Below are 21,320 nucleotides of genomic sequence, written 5' to 3' on the forward strand. Positions count from 1 at the left end.
ATTTTATGTGTGCATGTGTTTTTCACCCCAACAGTTCTCAAAAGACAAGTGAGTCCAGAGGAACTGCAGACCCCAGGGGGACCTTTTATAAAGAAGACATTCACTGTAGGACACACACACACACACACACACACACACACGAACACACACAACACACACACACTCTGAGGGAGCTGAGCTTTAACAATGACCAGTTCAATGGTTGGCTGGATCCTTTCATACACAATTGCACACTCACACACGCATTGGCATTGCGCTCCCATCCCGCTTTACTCTTACTCTGTCATCACTGTGTTTGCCACATGATGCCAAATTACTGTCACACCCGCGTCCGCTGGAAACAGTTTACAAGAACCGGCTGTGCATTTTTTAACTCAAACAAGACATCAGGCATACACACTAAAAACAGCAGTGTCTTATTTCATTCTGACAGCTCAGGTATGCCTTTTGTTTCTCAGATTGTAGGCGATGCTGTGGGCTGGGGCTTTGTGGTGCGAGGTAGCAAACCCTGTCACATCCAGGCTGTGGATCCCGGTGGTCCTGCAGCTGCTGCTGGCATGAAGGTGAGATGTATGGAGTCATGAATGTAAAGTAATGCAAGTCTTTGAAATACTTTCTCCTTGAGACGAACCAAAGAAAGCAGGGTAGATGTCAGCACTTTAAGCATGAACAGACTGAATCTTTAAAAAAAATCAGGATAGGCACACAGGCCAAAGAGACAAACCTCACTCTTAGCTGAAAGTGTGGCTTCAGCGTGTGCATGGAACTGATTCATGAGTTTGAATCAGTTAATTTGGTACATCCATGACTGCTCTGCCTGTCATCTTGTATCCTTAATGCCCATAAATTTCCAAGACAAACTGTAATTTTAGTAATAAACCATGAGTGGAGGCTGTTAAGGTCTCAGGGCTACCGGAGACATTTGTGTATTTGTTTTCTGTGATTTTATTACAAGCCTCTTGGATTGTAACCTACAATATAATATGATGAGAGCAGAAGGGAGATCAAAATTATAAGTTGATGTTTCCCTCGTATGGTCCAGATAGTGTCCCCTATGCTTAGTGCTAACGCACCCTTTTCCTTTTAAGTATAAAAAGTCATATTTAAGTGTAGACTGTGAGAGAGGTGTTTTGATTTGTGTTAGGAAGGATGCTTTCTTTGACTTCAGCCACTGTGAGGAGGGGGGTCAGGACATGAGCACAGAGCAACTGTCAGAGAAGGAAAAAATGCTGTGGGAGGAAATAAATCAGGCTGGAGGTAAATGGGACATTGGTGGTTTTGTTGCCACTGTGGGCATGAAGGCATGTGAAACGGGATGCAGCAAGGAATCCTGGGAATGCAGAACATAGCGAGTTTAACCACAACATGGAGTAGGAGGTGAGAGTGAGCAGGGGCACCCAGGGAGAGGAAAGAAACGCATGACTTCGAGGAGAAATGTGGAAGTGAAAGCATGAATTTATGAAATGCATGATAACTCATTGGTTGTTTCAGGAGGAGCATGACTGAAATGTCATATATATACCAAAGTTTAAGCCAAAATATTTTTTCTGTTTTTATATATATATATATATATATGTATATATATATATATATATGTATATATGTATATATATGTATATATGTATATATATATGTATGTATGTATATATATATATATATATATGTATATATATATATATATATATATGTATATATATATATATATATATGTATATATGTATATATATGTATGTATGTATATATAAAAACAGAAAAAATATCTTGGCTTAAACTTTGGTCACTCAAGACGTGAGCTGAATCAGGACTGAAGAATGTGTGAGGAGGAGGAAGGAGGCAGATGTGGAGGAGTTTTAATGCTCAGAAAGAGGAAATAGTCAGAAATAATACCGCTTCTGCTCTGCTTACTGTTTAGTGGGTTTTTCCTTTTTACCATGGAAACACATTTCATGGTTAACATAAGTCATAAAAGTGTCCACACTTGTTAGGTCTGTGTTGATGCCTTTGTGTATGCAGTTGTGCGACCTACACACCCCTTGAGGACAGTAACAGTTTTACCCCATAAGCTTGATGCTTATAAGGTATGCGCTAATTAAACCGTGAGGGCCACAAAAAAAATAAAAAAAACCCTAAAAAAACAAGGCAAAAACAGAATATTAAATCAGCCCCTTCAGATTCTCACAATTTTATAATCATCATAGATTACATTCTCTGCACGCCACTGGAGTATTTGCAAGGAGTTCATTGCATTCCCAGCTGCTCCGAGAGCATTAGTCCCATTCCAGCTCACCTGAGTACTTTTATTGATGTGCAATTAAGCAGTAACATAATCCAAAAGCGGGAAAGCTGTGTTGCAAGGTGCTGGCACTAATGCCCAGGCAAAAGGCCAGAGGAGAATCTCAACCCCATTGAACTCATCCACAAGCTCTTCTCCATTCTCATCAAACACACATCCTCTTTGTCTCTTTCCACCACATACATACACAGCAGCACCGTCCTTATCATAATGCATTCAAGCACTTATGTAACAGTGCAATACATCACTCTTAGAGCCACTTCTAATGTGCTTTCATCCGGTCGAAGGTAGAGGAGAGTGTATGTTGGTCCCACTTAGAGTATTGACCTGCATTTCAAAAGATCTTGGCCATTTATATACTAAAAGATTGAATGGTCAGGTGCATCAGGAAACCTAGTGTAGTAAGATCATTTATAGGCAGAAGATACAATTCTGCCTTTGACTATATGGATTAAATACAAATACTGTAAAATGTCTCTTAAAGAAATATTATCCCAATTTGAAAAATATTCACATCATCATATTAGCTGGTATTCTTATAAAAAATATTCCAATGCAAGACCCTAAATGTGCAACTTGTGTTTTTTTGTTTCCTCACAGGACATAAAAACAAGATATAGCTTGTTTAATTAGTGAGGAATAAACCAGGCAGACTGGGAGGAGTACGCCACAGCAATTGTATTTCAGTTTCATGGTATCATGACATCAGATCTACAGTATCTGTTGAGGTGATCAGTGTAGTTTGAAATGCCTCATGGCCACTGTCAGTTATTTAGAAACGACTTGGTTCACATATTTGTCTCAGATACAAGATAGAAGAAGTTGGATAGATTTTATTGTCCTTTTCACGATAATTGTTTCCACCTTCTGAACAGCCACGATAAAAATGACACAAACAACTTTACAAGCACAACATCAGTACCACAAACATACGAACAGTACACCAGCACACATATACATTCCACCACATTTACAGTCTTTTCATTATTTTGTTCAGTCCAGTTATATCGTTTGGGATGAGACTTTTATTGAATTTCATTTTCTTCCAGGCCAGTGACAGGAGTGAAAAAGTATGAGTTGAGTGGATGACTGGGATCGAGTGCTATGGAGTGTGCTCTGCGTGCAGTGGCTGTGCTATTGAGGTCTGAGAGGTTGAAAACAAAGTAGAAAATGACGCAATGAAAACATACATGCCTGTGTCTGTTTTGTTTCTTTTGGCTTCCAGTCTTTATGCTAAGCAAAGCTAAGTGAATCTTCCCCTGGCTGACGCTTCATAATAAACAGCCACAATATAACACCAAACCAACAAGGGAACCTTGAAGAGTGTAGTTACAAACCGCTCAGTTATTGTTTCTCTGGCTTTCTGACTCCTCCAGTGAATTCAAACATAGCTTTGGTTCAACCAGCACCAATATTTTGTGTCAGGAACGATCAGACGCAGCTGTTATTATTGCGTTTAAGCAAAATATATCCGTGCAGTCTTTATTCTCTCTCTACATCTTCTGTTCATCCTGGTTCCTGACTCCTTTTCCGTCTCTGTGCGAGAGCAGTTTTAACCCCGTGAATGCAGGGAGCCGTTTGGTCCAGCTGGGCCCCAGCCAAGACTTGCAACCTCACCGCCTGAAAGGAGAGAAGGATCAGTATGAGAGAAATGGGGGGAGGAGTTTGGAGGGCGTTATAGATGTTGAAAGGAAAGGTATACAAGAGTGAAAAATATATAGAAGTGGAAAAGGAGAGCGCGTTTCCACGAGTGCATGACAGAGAGCACTTAGACTTATGTGATATAGACTGCAGACGCTAAAATGTGATTACAGTGAGAGGCTGAAATTCCTCTGCACAGGATTAAGAGCCCGGGGTCTTTTTCACTTTCCTTTTATCACTCTTAATCTCCCCTTCCACTCATTCCCTCCACCAATTTTCATCTGTGCTTTCCTGAAACATGTAGGAGCCCCGGAAAGAAACATTTAGCTGCAATGGCTGTGAAAATAACCAAAAATAGTAACCGCTTTCACAGCTATGTTTTGTTTTGTAACACCATCTTACTTTGTAGGGAATAGGCTGCATTTGCATACTCGCTTCCCGTAAAATGATGCTTTCTACATCGAAGGTACATGAAATACATCTGTAAAAGTTTCATCATCACGCAGCACTCCACATCTGCAATTCATTTGCAGGCAATGTAAGACTCAGCGTCATTGTGCTCTTGTTTTTTTCTTACATGTATCATCTATTATTTATTTTTTTCGAGCGTTTGGAAGCTGTTAAGGGCCAATGAAGTGATTATGTGCGTGCATGTATGTGTTTCTGTAACAGCTTGCAAAAAAAAAAAAAAAAAAAAACTACGGCAGCAGCAGTAAGAGCAGCAACATCAAGTTGCAGGAGAAGCAGCTTGAAGGGAGCTTAAACAGCAGGGCTGTCAACTTCTACCGAGTGTTATTTAGCTGCACTTACTGCTTCATGGCAGTTAACTCTATAAATGTTTGTCGGAGCTATGACTGTTGCAATCTCTCCGTTTGGCCCCCTGCCACCTTCTCTATCAGGTTACTGTAAATTGGTTGGTGGTTATTGGCTGCACTCTGATTTCATTTTTATTTTTATTTTTTTCAAAAGAACAGCCATATCAAATGACCTGAGGGAGAATCCTGAGGGATTGAACATGGCTCCTTTACAGCTGTAGTCAGTCTTTGCTTGATGAGCTGTTAAAAATTAGTAGACAGATTTTGTCACAAAGCCTCACTGATGAGCGACAAACTTTTTTTTTTTTTTTTTTAATCCTACCAAAGGAGCATCAAGGCAGAAAATATATCCCTATAATAGATTGTAGACATAAAAAAAAGGCTGAACAGTGGCTGTGAAAGAGCAAACAGCTTTAGAGGGGTTACCAATAACCCACAATTGGCTACCGATTGGAATTGATGGAAATATGCAAACAAAGACTTCCTGCAGCATTGATATGAATGTTCATTATATTCCTAATGCAACACTGACAAACACATTACTTCCACATCTCACCATAACCTTCTGACTGAAAAAAAACAAACAAACAGATTTTCATGTCTTGAAACAATTTACCCATCACTTGTGCCATGCCTTCTTTGATTTTCGTGAAATTTGAGAAAAATCCTAAAGCAGCTCTCTCCTCTCTGCCCTCTCCTCTCTAGGTGTGTCAGTTTGTGGTGTCAGTAAACGGACTGAATGTCCTCTCTCACGACTATCGGACCGTCAGCAACCTCATCCTCACTGGGCCGAGGACAATCGTCATGGAAGTGATGGAGGAGGTATAAGTTTGAGATGACCTACGAGACAAGGCCTCATAGAAAAGTAGTGTAATAATTATATTTGGACTTCACGTCAAAACCACATTGATGGAGAGACATAGACATATCTTGAAACAAAACTCACACTCTCAAGTTTGATGACTGAGAAACTGTGCTCAAGAATGTGGGTTTTCAAGTCAAGTAAATCAATCAACCTGTGGGTAAAACACACAGGTTTTTCCGGTTTGGGTTATTTTTATTTTTTATTATTGTTTTAAGGTACATGCTCGACAGAGAGAAAACACATGATCCACCACCACTACAGATGCTGATCCAGCTGCTTCAGTTTGAAGACGCTCTGAGTGGAGTTGGAAAACTTCAGTTCCCTGATTATTGTTTCAAGTTTTCAAACTGAACTGCGTCATGAATCTGTTGCTGAACCCGTCAAAAGATGTGAATCGTATTGTCATTAGAACTTGGAGATGAGCTAGTACAAGACGAAGCAGTAACAAAAAGGAAGTCTATTTCATGTTGACACAATGAGTGGCCTCTCACCCCGCTTCAGGTTCCAACCATGGACTGAAGCGCCTGTGGGTCAACACTGCTCTCTGCTGGGAAGGACAGGCAGACACAGAGAGAGAGGCCACATTTGTACCTACCTACCCCGTCCTTATGGTATAGAGTTAGCAATGCTGGGGAAAGACAGGTGATACTTAAACTCAACAGAAATGCCACCTTTTGTCCTTTTCAACGATACCCAACTCCCACCACAAGTCATGAAAATGAATAATCTTTCTCATAGCTGGACCAAAAACAAGCAATTGAATATAAAATTTTATCAAGCAACTTTCATGCACAAAAATATTTCCAAAATACAGGAAAGTGAAAACTATTTAGAGTTAGTGGTTTAGTTTGTCTTTTTTCTGACAATGAGAGAGGAGGGTGCAAACAGGGAACGTAATGTTACCTATTACGTGTCAATCCAAGTAAAACCAAACTCCTCTTAGGTCGTTGTGGCTGTAAAACCTGTAGCACATATTCGCTACTCCTCTGCCACTATAGCCAACATCTCACCAACACCTTGGCCCTGCCAACTAGAAAACAAGCAAAACATGTATGCACAAGCTATCAAAAACAATGCATTATTAGTTCCAGCTCTTCCAGCTTTTTTTATTATTTTATTTTTATTTGGCTGTGTTCAAGAGCATGAATGCTTCCTGTTGCTGATCGGCTGAGGTAGCGTTTAGTGTTGACAGAAGTTTATTTTAATTCGAGCAGCACTCACATATTGGCGATTGTGGAAAAGAGATTTATTTCCTCCAATCTCCATAATATGTTTTAGGTTTTTTTTTTTGTTTTTTTTTTTAAGATGATGCCTGACCATAATTTCTGCAATGATACTACAGGTCTTTTGAAAAAAGAAATATACTGATTCGCAGCTCTAAAATGCCTTTCAGAAGGAAGTGCAACATTTTTCCACACCAGTCACGACGCCTGAAACGGCTCAAACTTTAATTGGAACCATGTTATGTCAACCAGCTTTACAGAAAACGTAATTGGAAAATTGTATTGTACTTTCCATATATATATTGTTTCTAAAGTATATATTGTTTGATGTTGGAAGAATATTAAATAGAATTGCAACATGAGCACTTGAACTATCTAACAATTGTTATAAATAACAAGTACTTAGATGACAAAAGCTTTTTTTAACAACCTTTAGACTTTGAAAATCTAAATGTGTAAATACTTGGTCAATGTGCAACTCAGAAACCTCATTTTGAAACTAATAAGAAAGAAGCTCCTGCTTGCTCCCGAGTTTTGTCCTAATTTCTTACCTGTATCAGATCTAGTAGATAATGGCATGTCCAGTATGACCACTAAGACAAAAAAAAAAGTGCAGTAAATCTGAAATGTGGAATAGTAATAGGGACAGCATTGAGGTAAATGCAAACATGAACACTTGTATTTGTATTCAGTGACAGCACACTGTATATCAGTTGCACTTTACAAATTTAATTTAACGTCAAAGGACAATTTCAGTCAAATCAGTAAAATCCAAATCCGCTCTCTCATTTTTGTTTTTCACTCAAATTTGGGTCTTGTTTTGATTTAAATCAGGTTAATAAATAATGTTGTTCATGCTGCATATGTCTGCCTGTTTTAGACAGAACACTGGCATCCAAACGTGTCCTAAGATGAGTTATTCTGTGGACATGTCATAGGTGTATCATGTGTGCTTGAGTGTTGTAAGAAGTGAAACGCATGAATCCTGTAAATCTGTGTTCATGTAGCATTAGCTCTTAATCCAAAGCGCTTCTTCAGTCTACTGCCTCAAAGGAATGCAGTGTCTTAAGACATTTTTTCAGGGGGGAAAGGTGATTTGGGTCTTTGCCTCCACATGCTCTCTGCTCTGACTTTTGTCTAAAACTGTTTGAATTTATGTTTTTGAGCTTCTCTGACATTGGTGATATTCCCCAGTTGGCTTTCATGACATTTTGTTTCAATTTCTGATCTGAAAATAATCCACATGGTCTTGGATGATGCCATGTAATTCACGTCTTAATTTACTTTCCTCACCGTCGCTGTGTATGATTACAGAGTAGGGTTTATATATAAAAGACCCTTTATACAGAGATCTAAATATTCTTTATTTTTTGGCGTTTTTTTGTGAAAGCCACAGTGAGAAGAGTTTCAGTGACCTCCAGCTATGGTCCTGGACAGATTCAGATCCCAGCTGCTGTGTAAGGCTAAAGCCTGTATTGTGCGATCTGTAGTCCCAGAGTTTTTAATATTCCTCCAGCAGGTAATGTGGCAAATATCACTTACCTAACTGCAGCCATTAGTGATTCTTGACTCAAAGATTTTCATTAGCCTCCTGCAGAGATGTCAATGTACTTTTTCACTGAATATCTACACTGAGGAAGGTTAAAATCATTCTCAGATTTTCAGCTCAGTATTACGGTGTGGAAAATGATCCGGTAAAAGGATTGTTATTCTGATAAGGGAGTTGAAAGATGCAAAGCAGAAATATGCAGAAGTGACAAGTATTTTTGTAAAGCTGTGAAGGAGTTGTGTGTGGGCGCAGTTGGCTGAAGCCATTTCACTGACTGCTCAACGATAAGCCTGAAAGTGTTTGCCTTAAGACTTTGTTTTGGAACTGATGACAGCTGGTGGTCATTTAGTCTCTTTAGCTGTCATCTCTGACTTTGTGCATTAAAAGTGCTCATCATGTTTCATTTCTATTGACAATCAGTCTTTTCCATACACTACCTTTAAATAGCACAACAGTGGTTCTAACTGCTAAGGCTCTGACAGAATGTACTTCATCACCATTTCTATGTTGTGCTGTTAGTTTTCTACTTACGCTTGAAAGCCTCAGTAAATGAAAGGGATTCTTGGCTTTATGCCAGACGAAGGGCCCGTTCATTTTCAGCAGTCAGGGTGTTCAATACTTTCTTTTCTGCTATTCAAGATTGTTTTGTTGGGTTTGAAGACAATATAAGCTCTCAGTACCACCGTCTGTTTTTTGACAAAGCAAATGAAGCTCATTCAGATGTTCTAATGTATTAAACAGTTAATCAAATGTTTAATAAACAAACAAATTCTGCCATTTGTTTGCCGTTGCATATATTTAGGTCTTTGAACTTACAGTTTTTGTGCATTTGTGGAACAAACATACAGAAGCCTCAGTCAGTCTTCTGGCAAAACCACCAATTTTCAGCGTCGCAGGTCTGCAAAACTCTAAGGTCAAACACAATTTCAGCACAGATGCTATAATTTAGACACAACAACACAAAAAAGGCCAGTTTAGAGTGAGTGTGATGTTGTTTAAAAGGAAAAATTGAGGCAAATAATCTGAGAGTTGGAGGAGGAAGACCAAGAACTGTATCTTCAAATGAAATTGGAATAGCTGTAATAGACCATGCTGTTTGTACAACGGCAGTGAGGGAAGCACAACAAAGAGAACAATCCTCTGCAGTCACCATGATCAGGCGCTTCAAAGAACGGGACCATTATAACATCTTGGAGTTGCATTTATAGTGTATTGCCATTCGTCCTTTTTCTCTTTGGCCGCCCTGAGGTGCTGTAACGGCCAATTCTCTGTGACATTTTTGGAGCTACCTGCTCTGATCTCTGTGTTTTGAATGAATGCTCGGTAGTGTTTATATTTATGATTGGCTTGTGTATGATCCCGGAGCGGTGTTTATTTTCATGCGACACCTGGGTGACTCTTCTTTTCTTAAATGCACTAACCCAAAGATACCAGGGGGTGGTAGTGTTGTGATATTTCAGACAATTTGTGTCATGTTTTATCCTGATTTAGCTCCATTTCATGCTTTGTGATATGGATTTCAGTGAGGGACGCTATGAATTATGACAATGATATTGTCAGGTATTTTGTCAAAGTCCATCATAGTTTTTATTGCCTTTAATTGTCTTTTTTTATTATTATTTTTTTTTTTACTAGTCTCTTCTTATGTCATTTCTACAGTGGCTTTTCAGGAGTTGACAATATTTATAACTTCCAACTCGCTCACCCTGTCTCTCTCTGCCTCCCCCTGTAAGCTGCGTGCACAGAGGATTATGAAATTTCAACCTGACTGCAAAGAAACCATTTAGTCATAATTTGGATGGACAGCAACATAAATGATCAATACTGAGTTACAGCCACAGCACAGTTTTAGTGATTTTGTAGCAACAAAGGCCACACAGGCATTCAGCTCCCTCTGCTCTGCCCTTTCTCTCGTCCACCCTTTTATCTCCGAGGACAGACACAGTAACTAGGAGAGGCCTTGTCAGATCAGACCATCACTATTTGTCATCCACTTATCTGTCTATTTAAACATATGTACTCACATCATGTTGCCTCCATTTATTCTCTCTCTCTCTCTTTCTGAGTGTGTGTGTGAAACTAGAAACTGACACATACAAACTCACACGCTCACAACCTGACATTCACAACATGGACATTTTTTCTGGAGGGAAAAGGGAGAAAATGTATAATATTTTAGCCTCCAATGATTCAACCAACAAAAAAAACAATGTTTTTGAGCGGGATAAGTGCAGGGAGTGAGACACACCTTCACATGACATTTGGAATGATTCTATAGGTTTCTCATTTTCATTTCAATTATTCAAGCTTCTCTGTGTTCAAACACATATGTCGCAAATGATAATTATGTTTTTGCGGTAGTATGTGAGCTTTTATTCATTTATTTATTTACTTTTTTAGTGAACTGTGATCCAGTCATGGGCGCTTGGAGAGTAATGTGTTGATACAACGTGCTGTAGCTCTCTTCACACGAAATAGTCGCACTGCCAAAGTCAGGAGTCAAATTCCAAATGGGACCAACACACTAAAAGTGTTCTCACTCTGAGCAGTCAAGGATGAAAGCATTCACCAAGTGGCATACATTATAAGATTATATTAAGGTCTGAAAAGCCCAGTTGGTCCAATTAAAACAACGCAATTGCAAGCAGCATAAGCCGAGATCCAGTAATTAATAGACATAAAAAAAAAAAAAACTCTCAGTGACAGCAGCCAAATGGGGGAGTTACGGAGAAATGTAAGGCACAATGAAAGCGGTTAGGGTGTTCTGTAGTTTCACTCAGGACCAGAAAAAACACAATGCGTCACTTGTTTTTAGTGCCTAGCCACTGTCCATGTCACTGTTTCTTTGATTCTCATTAAACATGATGGAAATTCACTTTGGGCCAAGCTGCATTCAAACATGAAGATCTGATGGTTAAGATGCCTTTGTTAGATATAAAGTTTAACAGTAAGCTCTTTGTTTTTTTCCCCAGGTGAAATTTTGTTGTTTGTAGGTACTTATTAATATCTTCGATTTATGAATATCCTCTACTTATGGGAGTTTTTTTAGAATCAACAATCTGCTGGAAAAAGTCTCATCTCCCAAGTCATGCTTATCTTTATGCTGCGTGGTATTAGGATATGGCTTCAGGCAGTTATTATATTTTTATATTGTTTTTAATATGCAATGCTTTAGAATATGACAGAGCAAATAATGTACTAGCAGGAAAATGAAAAAGGATTCATCAGGACAGAATATTCTTTTCGATTTAATTAGCTTTTTGCCACTAGGTGTGAGTCTAACTTGATTAAATAAAGGTTATCACTGTTATCGAATGTGGGAAAAATGGAGCTTTTCATATATTACATGGAGAAGAAAAGAAAAGAAAGGATTAGAAAAAAGATTTGCACAGCTGAAGATGAGGAATGTCTCAGTGCTTACTTGGGTTGATAGACTGGATGGCTCTGAGGCGTGATTACAGTGTTTCCAAGTGAATTGTCTCCTGCCGTCCACTACCCTCCCCACAGGCGAGGTGCTCAGGACAAGTCACAGCTAGCAGCAGTCTTAGCCACCTGCCAAATGCTTGTTGGACTGTGGCAGGCAGCTCACTGAATTTGGCCAGAAGTCACTTTTGTTCAACCAGCACTTCTTTTTCGAAACTTTTCTCACCGACTATGCATTCATCTGCAGGTGTGTCTATAGTAATGTGCGCACAAAATGCCACAATTCTAACACAGAAAATGTAATGGGTAATTGAGTCTCCACCAAAGAAATGGACTGGAGCTCACTGTGTAGCTTATGGGCTGCTCTAGTCAGGTCGTACATTTGGCCATAAGCACTTAAGCAGCAACCTGTGGCTTTAAGTTAGTTTGAATAAATAACGGCGCTTTCTTGAATAAATCACCTCCGACCATGTGTACCACCATAAAAAGCTACTAAGAACTGTCAGCTTAGCTGCTCTCTGGGAACAGCAGGCCTGGCACCAGATGACAAGACAGTTAATAACTGTGACTAGTTGGACTAATCAGAAGGCTGCGGTCAACTCCGGCCCACTGCTGCCCTCATATTAACCTGCTGTTTGTTATTAACGTAGGCCTCAAAAGTGTGTGTGTGTGTGTGTGTGTGTGTGTGTGTCTCTGTGTCTAGCAGAAAAAAGGTTGAACTTCACAGGCTGGTTGTCTGTTCAGCGTTTGACAGTTCAGTATTGATGCCCTCGTATCTGTCAACTCTATTTGAACTTGTCTGAGGCTTTTTCTGGAGCTTATAATACAAACACACCATGTTTCTCCTGCTGGTTTAAATGCAGCTGGCTGTGTGTGTGAATGACACAGTGATATGGCTTGTCCATCACTGGGGCAGAGTGCTAAGCTTCATGCCTCAGGTTATCCCTGATTCTGAAAAAATGTTGGGCAGGGGGCTTCAGGTGTGCGTCCATTTGTGTACTTAGTGTGAAAGAGTAACAGAATGGACACTGGGGGAGGTGTTTGCTTAAAGGTAATATTACGTTGTTGCAGACGTGTGTGTTGTGAGTATGCAAAACTCGCTTTTGGTGAACAGGGCAGTTCCTGAAACTTCGTGTAGTGGCAGAATTTCTAAGTTACATTTTATTTTACTTTGTACATGATTTCATATGAACAATTTCACTCCCCATGCTTCTTGCTGAGTAATGCTTTATAATACGCCGCCATCTTTTAGCCACTACAAGCTTTAACATCTGCTCTTATAAACACCAATGAGGAGGTTCCTGTTTCCTGGAAGAAATCTCTTTCTCTGTTTGTCAAAGGCAACACTGGTGGCTTGTTTGTAATAATTATAGGAAGGTAGAGGAAATGCAAGGGACGGAGGTGGCGTTCATTTTTATTATTACAATATGCTGGTCCTGTGCAAACGGGGAGTATTACACACCAGTGTAAAGATTGCTTACACCTAAAGATGTGACAGGTTTATCAGGAAAGCAATAATTATGTCAGCTTTTGCTTTGTTCTCCAAAAGCATCTTTGAGGAAAAACTATGTATGAAAAAACTTTATCAGCCAGGCCAAGTACAATTAGCTGTCAGATTTTTTACCTTTTATCCAAACTCGCTAGCTGCTGCTGTACCATCCAGGGTTCGATATGTGGTATCTGTCACACTTTTACAAACCTTCGTGCTGACTTGTCAGGAATCAGAATGCAGCTGTTACTTTGTATGACAGTGATGTTACAGTCCAATCCGAGTCCTTGGAATGAGCAGTACTTGAAATAAGCAGATATTGGTTGCAGTGCAGTAACTCTAAAAACTTTACGAAGCCTCAGAGTTGGACCATATGGCGCTGAGCTAAGTGACCCACTGATCAACTTTACCATGTGACTGATGCATTTATTCAACAGAGCCACAGTTGTGATGGACAGGTACACAGTGGGAGGATGAACGGATTGAGACCAGAGTAAAAAGAGAGGAAGCTTATGAGGACAAAGGGGAAAAAGAATGAATAAATATAATAATAATATTGGACAGAGAACGGCGAGAGCCCATCCAGAGAAATGAATACATAAAATTAAAAAGAAAAATGAGCACACAGCGCTGTAGTTCATCCAGCAGGCACATCATTGGGTCCACAGAGAGCAGCTGTCAGTCATAAACTTCCTGGGACTGCAGCAACTCAGTATGTAAAGTTAAACAGAAAATGAACAACACACTATTTGTGGTATAACACAGTTGGATGCATTTTTATACATACAACACTGCGACTCTCCCAGTATTTCCCAGAGACCAACCAGCTGGGTTTAACTGGTTTTAATCAAATAGCCTCACTAGCAGAAGGGGTCAAAGGGTAGAGATGGGGGGTTTGGCATGCAAATGTCAGACAAAGTCTATGGTTGTCTATCGTCTATTGTCTGTCTGACACTGTGGTGTGATCAAAACACACTAACAAGTCAGTGCTCCGAACTGACCAGCTAGGTCACCGCTGGTGAAGAGATTAAAAAAAAAAAAAAAAAAGTGAGTGAATTTATAATGTGAAAATACAAGGAGCACTGCAGAAACACTGCAGTTACATATCTTTCCCAGATAAAACGTGGACAACCAGGACAGACAGATGAAGCTGAATGTGACAAAGGTGAGGAGCAAAAAATTAAATGTTAACTTTCACTAACCTGGTTAAAGAACACTGCATTTTATTCATACTAACAGCTAACCCGAAGGCAGAAAATGATCAGACGGTTTTCCAATGTCATGATGACTGGAAATGTGTGTCCGAGCCGAGACTCCCCCGAGGCTAATGATAGACTGTAGGTTTTATTGATAAATGTGGATTAATGTTGGTATTACAATGCAGATGAGAGAACCAGAAAGCAGGCTGGTCATCTTAAAAGTATTATTCTGTACAAATTTGCCTGAATACCACAGTTATGACTTTTCCTTTTGCCACACCCTGTGCCAATGGTTTGTTTTAAGAATTCCATGCACAAGTATTTTTTTTAGATCTGAGAATACAGGCAACAGTATTGTGGAGTCTATGACAGAACCAGTGCACTTAAATCATAAGTAAGACTGATCATTAGGTTTGCAGTGTTTCTTTTGTTTTAAAAATTACAATCAAGGAACGCTACAAGAGCATCAAATATAGGAATGTATCACTTCAATACCATAAAATCCCCAAACAAATTGATTTTACCAAAAGACAAGGTCATGTTCAGGGCTCGGCGCAGCCTAAAGCAGAAGAAATTAGACTGAGGTAACAAATACTGACATATAACAGCAGGTGAATACAAAAAAAAAAAAAAAAAGTAGCAGCCCAGGAATATGTCTGGACAATAAACTGGATGACTTTAACTATAGATTACTCTGGATTGCTGAATAAAAATCAAAGCATATAGCTAGATATGAATTTTTTTCAAAGTTGACCTAATAATTTATCTTTTTTGATTTCAGGTCAAACACATCCAGCCACCAACTCTTTCATGTGGTGTGTTTGTTTTTTTTTTTTTTGTGTGGTCTGATGCAGACGGGCAACAGATGAAGGGGAAAGAGGATGACAGGACAGGAAGAGATGAAGAGGCTGAAAAGAAGGAAGGAGGGAGGAGGATGGAGAAGCCTTATCCTCTTGATTATAGTGTTTATGGCATCTGGACAGTTGTTTAGCTAAGGCCCATGCATGTGTGTAGAGACTGTGTGTTGTGTGTGTGTGCGTGCGTAGTTGCCCCAGGGACACACCTGGAGAGAAGCTACTCAGTGTTTCGACTCAGCCAGCCACCGGCACATTTCAGCAGCCTCTGTTTCTCATGACTTCAATGCTTCAGGGCGAGTCACAAAGTCTCCTCGACAGCAGAGGAGCTCAGTGTATACAGAGGATTACAAAGTGAACTCAAACCTTATTCTCTCCAGCTGACAGGACAAAATACTGGTATTGACCAATCCATTGCAATGCTCATTCTAGCCTAAAAAGTAGGGACAGCTTGTCATTTTGGGAAAAAACAAAACAAAACTACTACTTTCTGAGAACTAGAAAAAAAATAAAGAGGGGTTCCAATTTCATATCTGTCCATTAAAGATGTAGCTACAATCAGGACAAGATTGTAAAGGCTAGAAACTGCTGATAGTCTGATGTTTTACTTCCCTAATGCTAAGCTAAACTTATCACCTGTTGGCTTCGGTTTCAGATTTAAGAGGCACACAGGTCATTTCAGTCATGTTAATGAACACGCTGGACAACCTGAAAGCCTCAAAACACCTAGTTTGAACCAAGGAGATGAAAGGGTCTTGTAAACACTTTTGTAAATATTGTATAGATGCTAAACACACCATCCTTGGTGTTTATGAGCAGACATCACCTTGTTTAGCACTCAGATTTCCTGCATCCAGTCAGAGGTTAGGAAGTGTTAACATTTTCCCATGTCCACATCTGCTGCAAGAACAGTTCATTTGAAATGTCTGGAAGTGAATCTGATTTTTCTAAATCCAACATTTGGTGTGGGCCTGGAGAATTCTCCTCTTCCAGGAAAAATAGTAGCTTATGAAGCAATTTCTATCTTATTCAAAAATCACTTCATTTAAAGGGTAGCCGATAGGATTACTGTTTTGGAGCTGGAAACATTCAAGTTCCATCAACAAGTTCCCATTTGGACTGGAACGAGTGTTTTAGATACTTTTAGATTACTTTTACAAAAGAAGAGAAACTGGGGTGCTTTAAATGCCCCAGGGGCCCTTACAGATGTTTCTGCAGGAGCTCCAACTTTAAATTGAGGTGTAGAAGGTGTGCCATTGTACCTTTAATCTCAGAACAGACACCTGTCCTGAGCGGACATGCACCCCGCCCTGATCAAACCAACCCCCCCGCAGTGACCATATGGCTCCTTTGAAGCCACAGATTCCGGAAATGTCCCTCACAAACCACGGAGTCGCATGAGGGGCCCCGGGAGACCGGAGCCGGTCTGAAGCCTGCAGGTTGGCAGCGGAGGCTTCTGCGCAGCGGCACTAGGTCTCTCGGTCTCCCTCTCTCTCTCTCTCTCTCTCTCTCTCTCTCTCTCTCTCTCTCTCTCTCTCTCTCTCTGTGTGTCTCTCTGTGTCTCTCTCTCGGAGATTGGGGTTGGGGCAGGCAGGGAGGGAGGGATGGCTGAATAACGAGGAAAGAAACACCCATTCCGGACCGACCGAAGCGTATCCGGAGAGAAGGAGTGAGGGAGAGAGAGGGTGAGGAAGGGTGAGGAGGAGGAGGAAGCCTTTGGGAGGCAGCAGCGGCAGCAGCGGTCTCTGCTCTTCACGGGATTTCCTCTGGGGATAAAAGGACGCGTTGGATTGATGACTGGAGGTATGAGGATTTGATTCACGGTGTGTTTGAGTGCGTCGCTCTCAGGTGTGCAGCACGCTGCCAGGATTGACTCAAACCGAAATCTGTCTTTAAAAAAAAAAAAAAAAAAAAAAAGCAAAAACAAAAACAAATAGATATAACATCAGCAGGACTTTGACATGATCACCGGAGACAAATATTGGCTGCGGACGGTGAATGAAACTTGTGCTCTCTCACAAGCAGGTGTGGAAAAACGTTTTAAATACTCAAACGTGAGTTGTTTGGGGTTTTTTTTATTGACTGAAATACGATTTTCCTCATAAAACAACTATAATTTATTTTCTCCTTTGGCTTTTGTAGAAAAAAAAATATCCATTGTATGAAGGTGCGTGTTGGGGTTTCTCGTCCTCTGAAACCAAAATGAAATTGTATTTCAGTGTGTGCAAAACTGTTAGCTGAAAATAGTCTGAGTGTATCTAGACGGTTTAATTGCTTCATAAATGATATTGTATCCCTGGTATTGCATAGAATCATTTCATTTTAACAATCTTAATTTAGTGAGATTAACTCTCATTTGTCTGTGTGTACACTTTCATTTTTATCTGTGCGTTAGAGAGAGAGGCTATGATGGGAAATCATCATTTCCTTTGTCATGTCCTGAGGGTGATCTGTGGGAAAAAAAAAAAAAAATCACTTCTGTTTGATGGAGTATTTTAGACATTAATATGCGCTGTCATTTTTCTGGCCTTTTGACACTGTCTGAATTGAAAGAGCTGCCTGTCCTTCCAACTGCCCCTGGGTTACCACCACACCGGAGAAGGATTCAATCTTGGAACAACTTTTGTTGCACGTGCTGTTTTATTCATAAGACTCACGGCAAGGTGTGTGAGAGTTTCCTCTGGAGAGGAATGTTAAGATGTCTGTGTGTAATGATGAGTGGGAGACTGGAGGAGAGCTGGTGAGGTGGAGGAGGAGCGGGTCAGGAGAGGCAGAAAGGGAGGGAACGAGGAGGCGAGGGTGCCAAGAGCAAGAAGTGAGGGGTGAAAGGAGGGGGTGAGATAAGTGGAGGAGAGGGGTAGTTATGTTTGCTCTTGTGGTTTGACGAAGGCACTTTCCATTTTCCTTCTTCAACCTGTCAATCAAACAGTCTGCCTATCACTCTATCTGTCCTCCTTCTTTTTATGCCAGTCCTTCTTCTCCTCTCCTCTCTTCTCTCAAACAAAGTCCACCACTGTTTCGCCCTCGGTCTGCTCTGAGTAGGCGTGACACGTAACCGCTGCTCTGCGGTCAGTCTAGACTGTTAGACTGGAGCTTTGTAATTGTATCAAAGTGAATATTAGCCAGTACCAACTGATTCCAGATCAGTGCCTTGGGGCAGTGTGGGCAAGGTGGGTCTTGTTGACCCCCTCTCTGCAGCTGAAAGGCATTCCTGGTGTTTCTGTCACTGAAACCCCTCTTTCTCTGTCTCTGCTCTCCTTCCCCTTTGCCTTTTCTCCATTTTCTCACTGTGATCTACCCTCTGTGTGTGCAGGTCTAGGCTGCTGGTTGTGAGGATGATGTCTACAGGACAGATCAGGTGGTGTTTGTTTGCTCCACTGGTGTTCCTGGCCCTACTTTCCAGCTTCCCCAGTAAAGCACAGGATCAAGGTAAGTAATTTTCCACTTCTCCAATCTTTTCTTTCTCCTCTCTCTTCTTCTTCATACCCCTCCTGTCCTATTGTTCCTTTCTGTTAAAGCAGGTTCTTATACCCCCCATCCTTTCTTCAACCCCTTTCTTTGCCTCTAGGCCCTCCACTTTCCACATTGACCATTCAGCCTCTTTAAATCTGTGTCATTCATCACTCTTATCCTTTTTTTGCCCTGAAGCTGCACCTCTCTGACCTCCTCTATCTTCATATTCTTCTCCCTCCCCTCATCCCGCTGTCCTCTCTTCTCCTCCTCCGTGCTCTATCTTTCATAGGCCGGCAAAAATCCAATCAGATTACATCACACTCACGATGGTGTCACCTCCGTATCATTACACCATTTCACCGTGGCAGCATGGCAACGCTTTCCACCCTGCTGCCATCCTCGAAAGGGGTTTTGATGAATGCGTTGTAATGTTTTGTAACAGTGTGCTTTCAAAATGTGATTATTTGCTGCGCAATATATCACGCTCCAGTGTGCTTCGCAATCAGCCGAGCCGCGGCAAACCTGATTTAATCAAACTAAATGATCACCAAAAAGTCTTTTTGGGCAATGTTTTTTTGGTCATGGATATTAAACATCTGGATGCAGTCTTCCCAAGAAGAACACATTTGAGTTCCAGTTGACCATATGGTATGTTGATATGTTATTATGTGGCCATATTAATATATATCATCTGCTAGAAAGTTCCAGATGCATGTTTTTCTGAATGACTCAGATATTCTGACGTATGCTTCTTCTTCCTGGATGTCTTTTTACATAGTAAATTTAGTGGTTTACGATCTAAAGTCAAATCAATCTTACCGTTCCTTCTCCTGTGATCAAGGTCCAGTTTTCGAGGTGATTTAGGTGATAGATGGTGATTTTTAGTTTTTTAATGGTTGTTTTTGATTGAGAAAGCTCAGCTTGATTCAACAAAATGGATCCCCCATGTCCTCCAGGAATCCTGTCACAACAGTGCATGTGCGTGTGCAGTTGTTTATGCAACTTTCTGTTGCACAGGAGTTCATGGGAGTGCGTTAAGCCAATGAATTGCAGAGGTAGTTATCTGGAGAGAGATCATATGAAAAAGACCCAGAGGGACACTGATAGCGGACCTTCCTCTTTATCTGTGTGTCTGTTCCACATTCCTTCCAGGATGTGGAGTTAGAGGATCAGGGAAGTGGCAGGTCTTAGGTAAATCAACACTACACACTACAACAAGAAATCAAATAAAGATTTTTTTTTCTCTCTATTATAGGTTGTTTAAAGTCAATAATACACATGTGACACATGCCTTTTATTGATCTGTTTCTACAGACAAATCCACCTAAAAAATGATTCATTTTGTCACATTGATCTTTGAGAAGTTAGTTTTTGTTTCAGGTCCGTTTTGCTTTAAGTTTGGGGCTGCTTTGTGTGTGTGTGTGTTTTGTTTTTTTTTTATTATTTATTTCATTGATTGCTTTGAAATGAAAGAAGGGTTTTCTGCTTTCCTTCGTCTTTCTTTTTCTTTTACTGTTGAACTCACTCTTTACTTCACCTCATTATTTCTTCTATACCCACTCCCTTCATTTTTCTCGCTCTGTTTCTTCTGACTTATTTTCCTCATCTCGGTTTCCCCTTTTGTCTTTTTCTTTAAGAAGCTTTTATTCGAGTTTTCATTAGCAGCTCTGTAGGTCCGATTTTTCATCGCAGTCAGACAGGAAGGAGAGGTGTGACAGCATAAATTAAAGTGGGATTTAATTCCAGTGAATCACAGCAGAACATCAATGACCTCCCAGACACTATGGGAGCATGCCCTGCCCAATCCCTTCATTAGGGAGCATGTGATAGCCATTAATTTTTGCCCACTTGGTCTTTGTAAACTACAACATCTGGTCAGTGGGGATCCTAGCTCAAAGATTAGTGTGGGTTCTACCCACCGGGGATGTTTGTATATACAACACACATGTCTGGATATAATCAGGAACTCCTCTATCATTGAGTGGGTGAGTCTAGGAAGGATTTGTTGCTGCAAGAAATGAAGCAACTGATCTGACATTTAGAGCAAATTTGTGATGTTTTAAATCCAACAGTGTTTCTCCATTCATTCATTATTACAGCCTATTGAATTTTTCAAATGATAAATATGAAAAATCTGACATGCTTTTGCACATTAGTGAGCAGGTTATTCTGCAGCATCTGGGATGATATTTCATGAAAATACCAAAATCACACAGCGTTGCATAAATAGAAATGCTGTAAATTTATGTTGCAGTCCCAGTTTACTGTAGCTTGACATCCTGAAGTACAATCTGATAATCCCATATGATATTTCATAGATAGGTATGGAATATATATTCCTTGTACGTACAGCTACAGTGTTTGTACAGTGTTTTGACAGTGAACCAGGTTCACCATCTGGGAGCAGAAGCTGAGGGGATTGTCCTTTGTTTGGCCAATTTTTATTCATAAACCTGAAGATGATATTCCAAGAAAAGTTTGGAAATCAACAAAGTCATTTGAATTTCAGGTCCAGG

The 21,320-nt window shown here is 40.3% G+C and overlaps 2 protein-coding genes across 6 annotated transcripts in view; both read left to right on the forward strand.

Annotated features, from left to right (window-relative positions):
* Positions 1 to 7,697, forward strand: part of LOC115044406 (DEP domain-containing mTOR-interacting protein-like) — a 28,584-nt gene extending 20,887 nt beyond the window's left edge. For all 3 annotated transcript variants that reach the window (XM_029503364.1, XM_029503365.1, XM_029503367.1), the window contains exons 8-10: positions 35 to 105; positions 459 to 563; positions 5,455 to 7,697. In XM_029503364.1, coding sequence (XP_029359224.1) covers positions 35 to 105; positions 459 to 563; positions 5,455 to 5,577 — 299 coding nt within the window. In that variant the 3' untranslated portion in view covers positions 5,578 to 7,697. The remainder of the gene's footprint in view (positions 1 to 34; positions 106 to 458; positions 564 to 5,454) is intronic.
* A 9,343-nt stretch (positions 7,698 to 17,040) lies between these two features.
* Positions 17,041 to 21,320, forward strand: part of LOC115044400 (collagen alpha-1(XIV) chain-like) — a 115,509-nt gene continuing 111,229 nt past the window's right edge. For 2 of the 3 annotated variants that reach the window (XM_029503351.1, XM_029503353.1), the window contains exons 1-2: positions 17,289 to 17,405; positions 18,665 to 18,780. In XM_029503351.1, coding sequence (XP_029359211.1) covers positions 17,350 to 17,405; positions 18,665 to 18,780 — 172 coding nt within the window. In that variant the 5' untranslated portion in view covers positions 17,289 to 17,349. Of the gene's footprint in view, positions 17,155 to 17,288; positions 17,406 to 18,664; positions 18,781 to 21,320 lie in introns of those variants that run through there. The other variant, XM_029503352.1, reaches the window with a different exon arrangement.

Source organism: Echeneis naucrates, chromosome 6 (assembly GCF_900963305.1).
Source record: "Echeneis naucrates chromosome 6, fEcheNa1.1, whole genome shotgun sequence".
NCBI lineage: Eukaryota > Metazoa > Chordata > Actinopteri > Carangiformes > Echeneidae > Echeneis > Echeneis naucrates.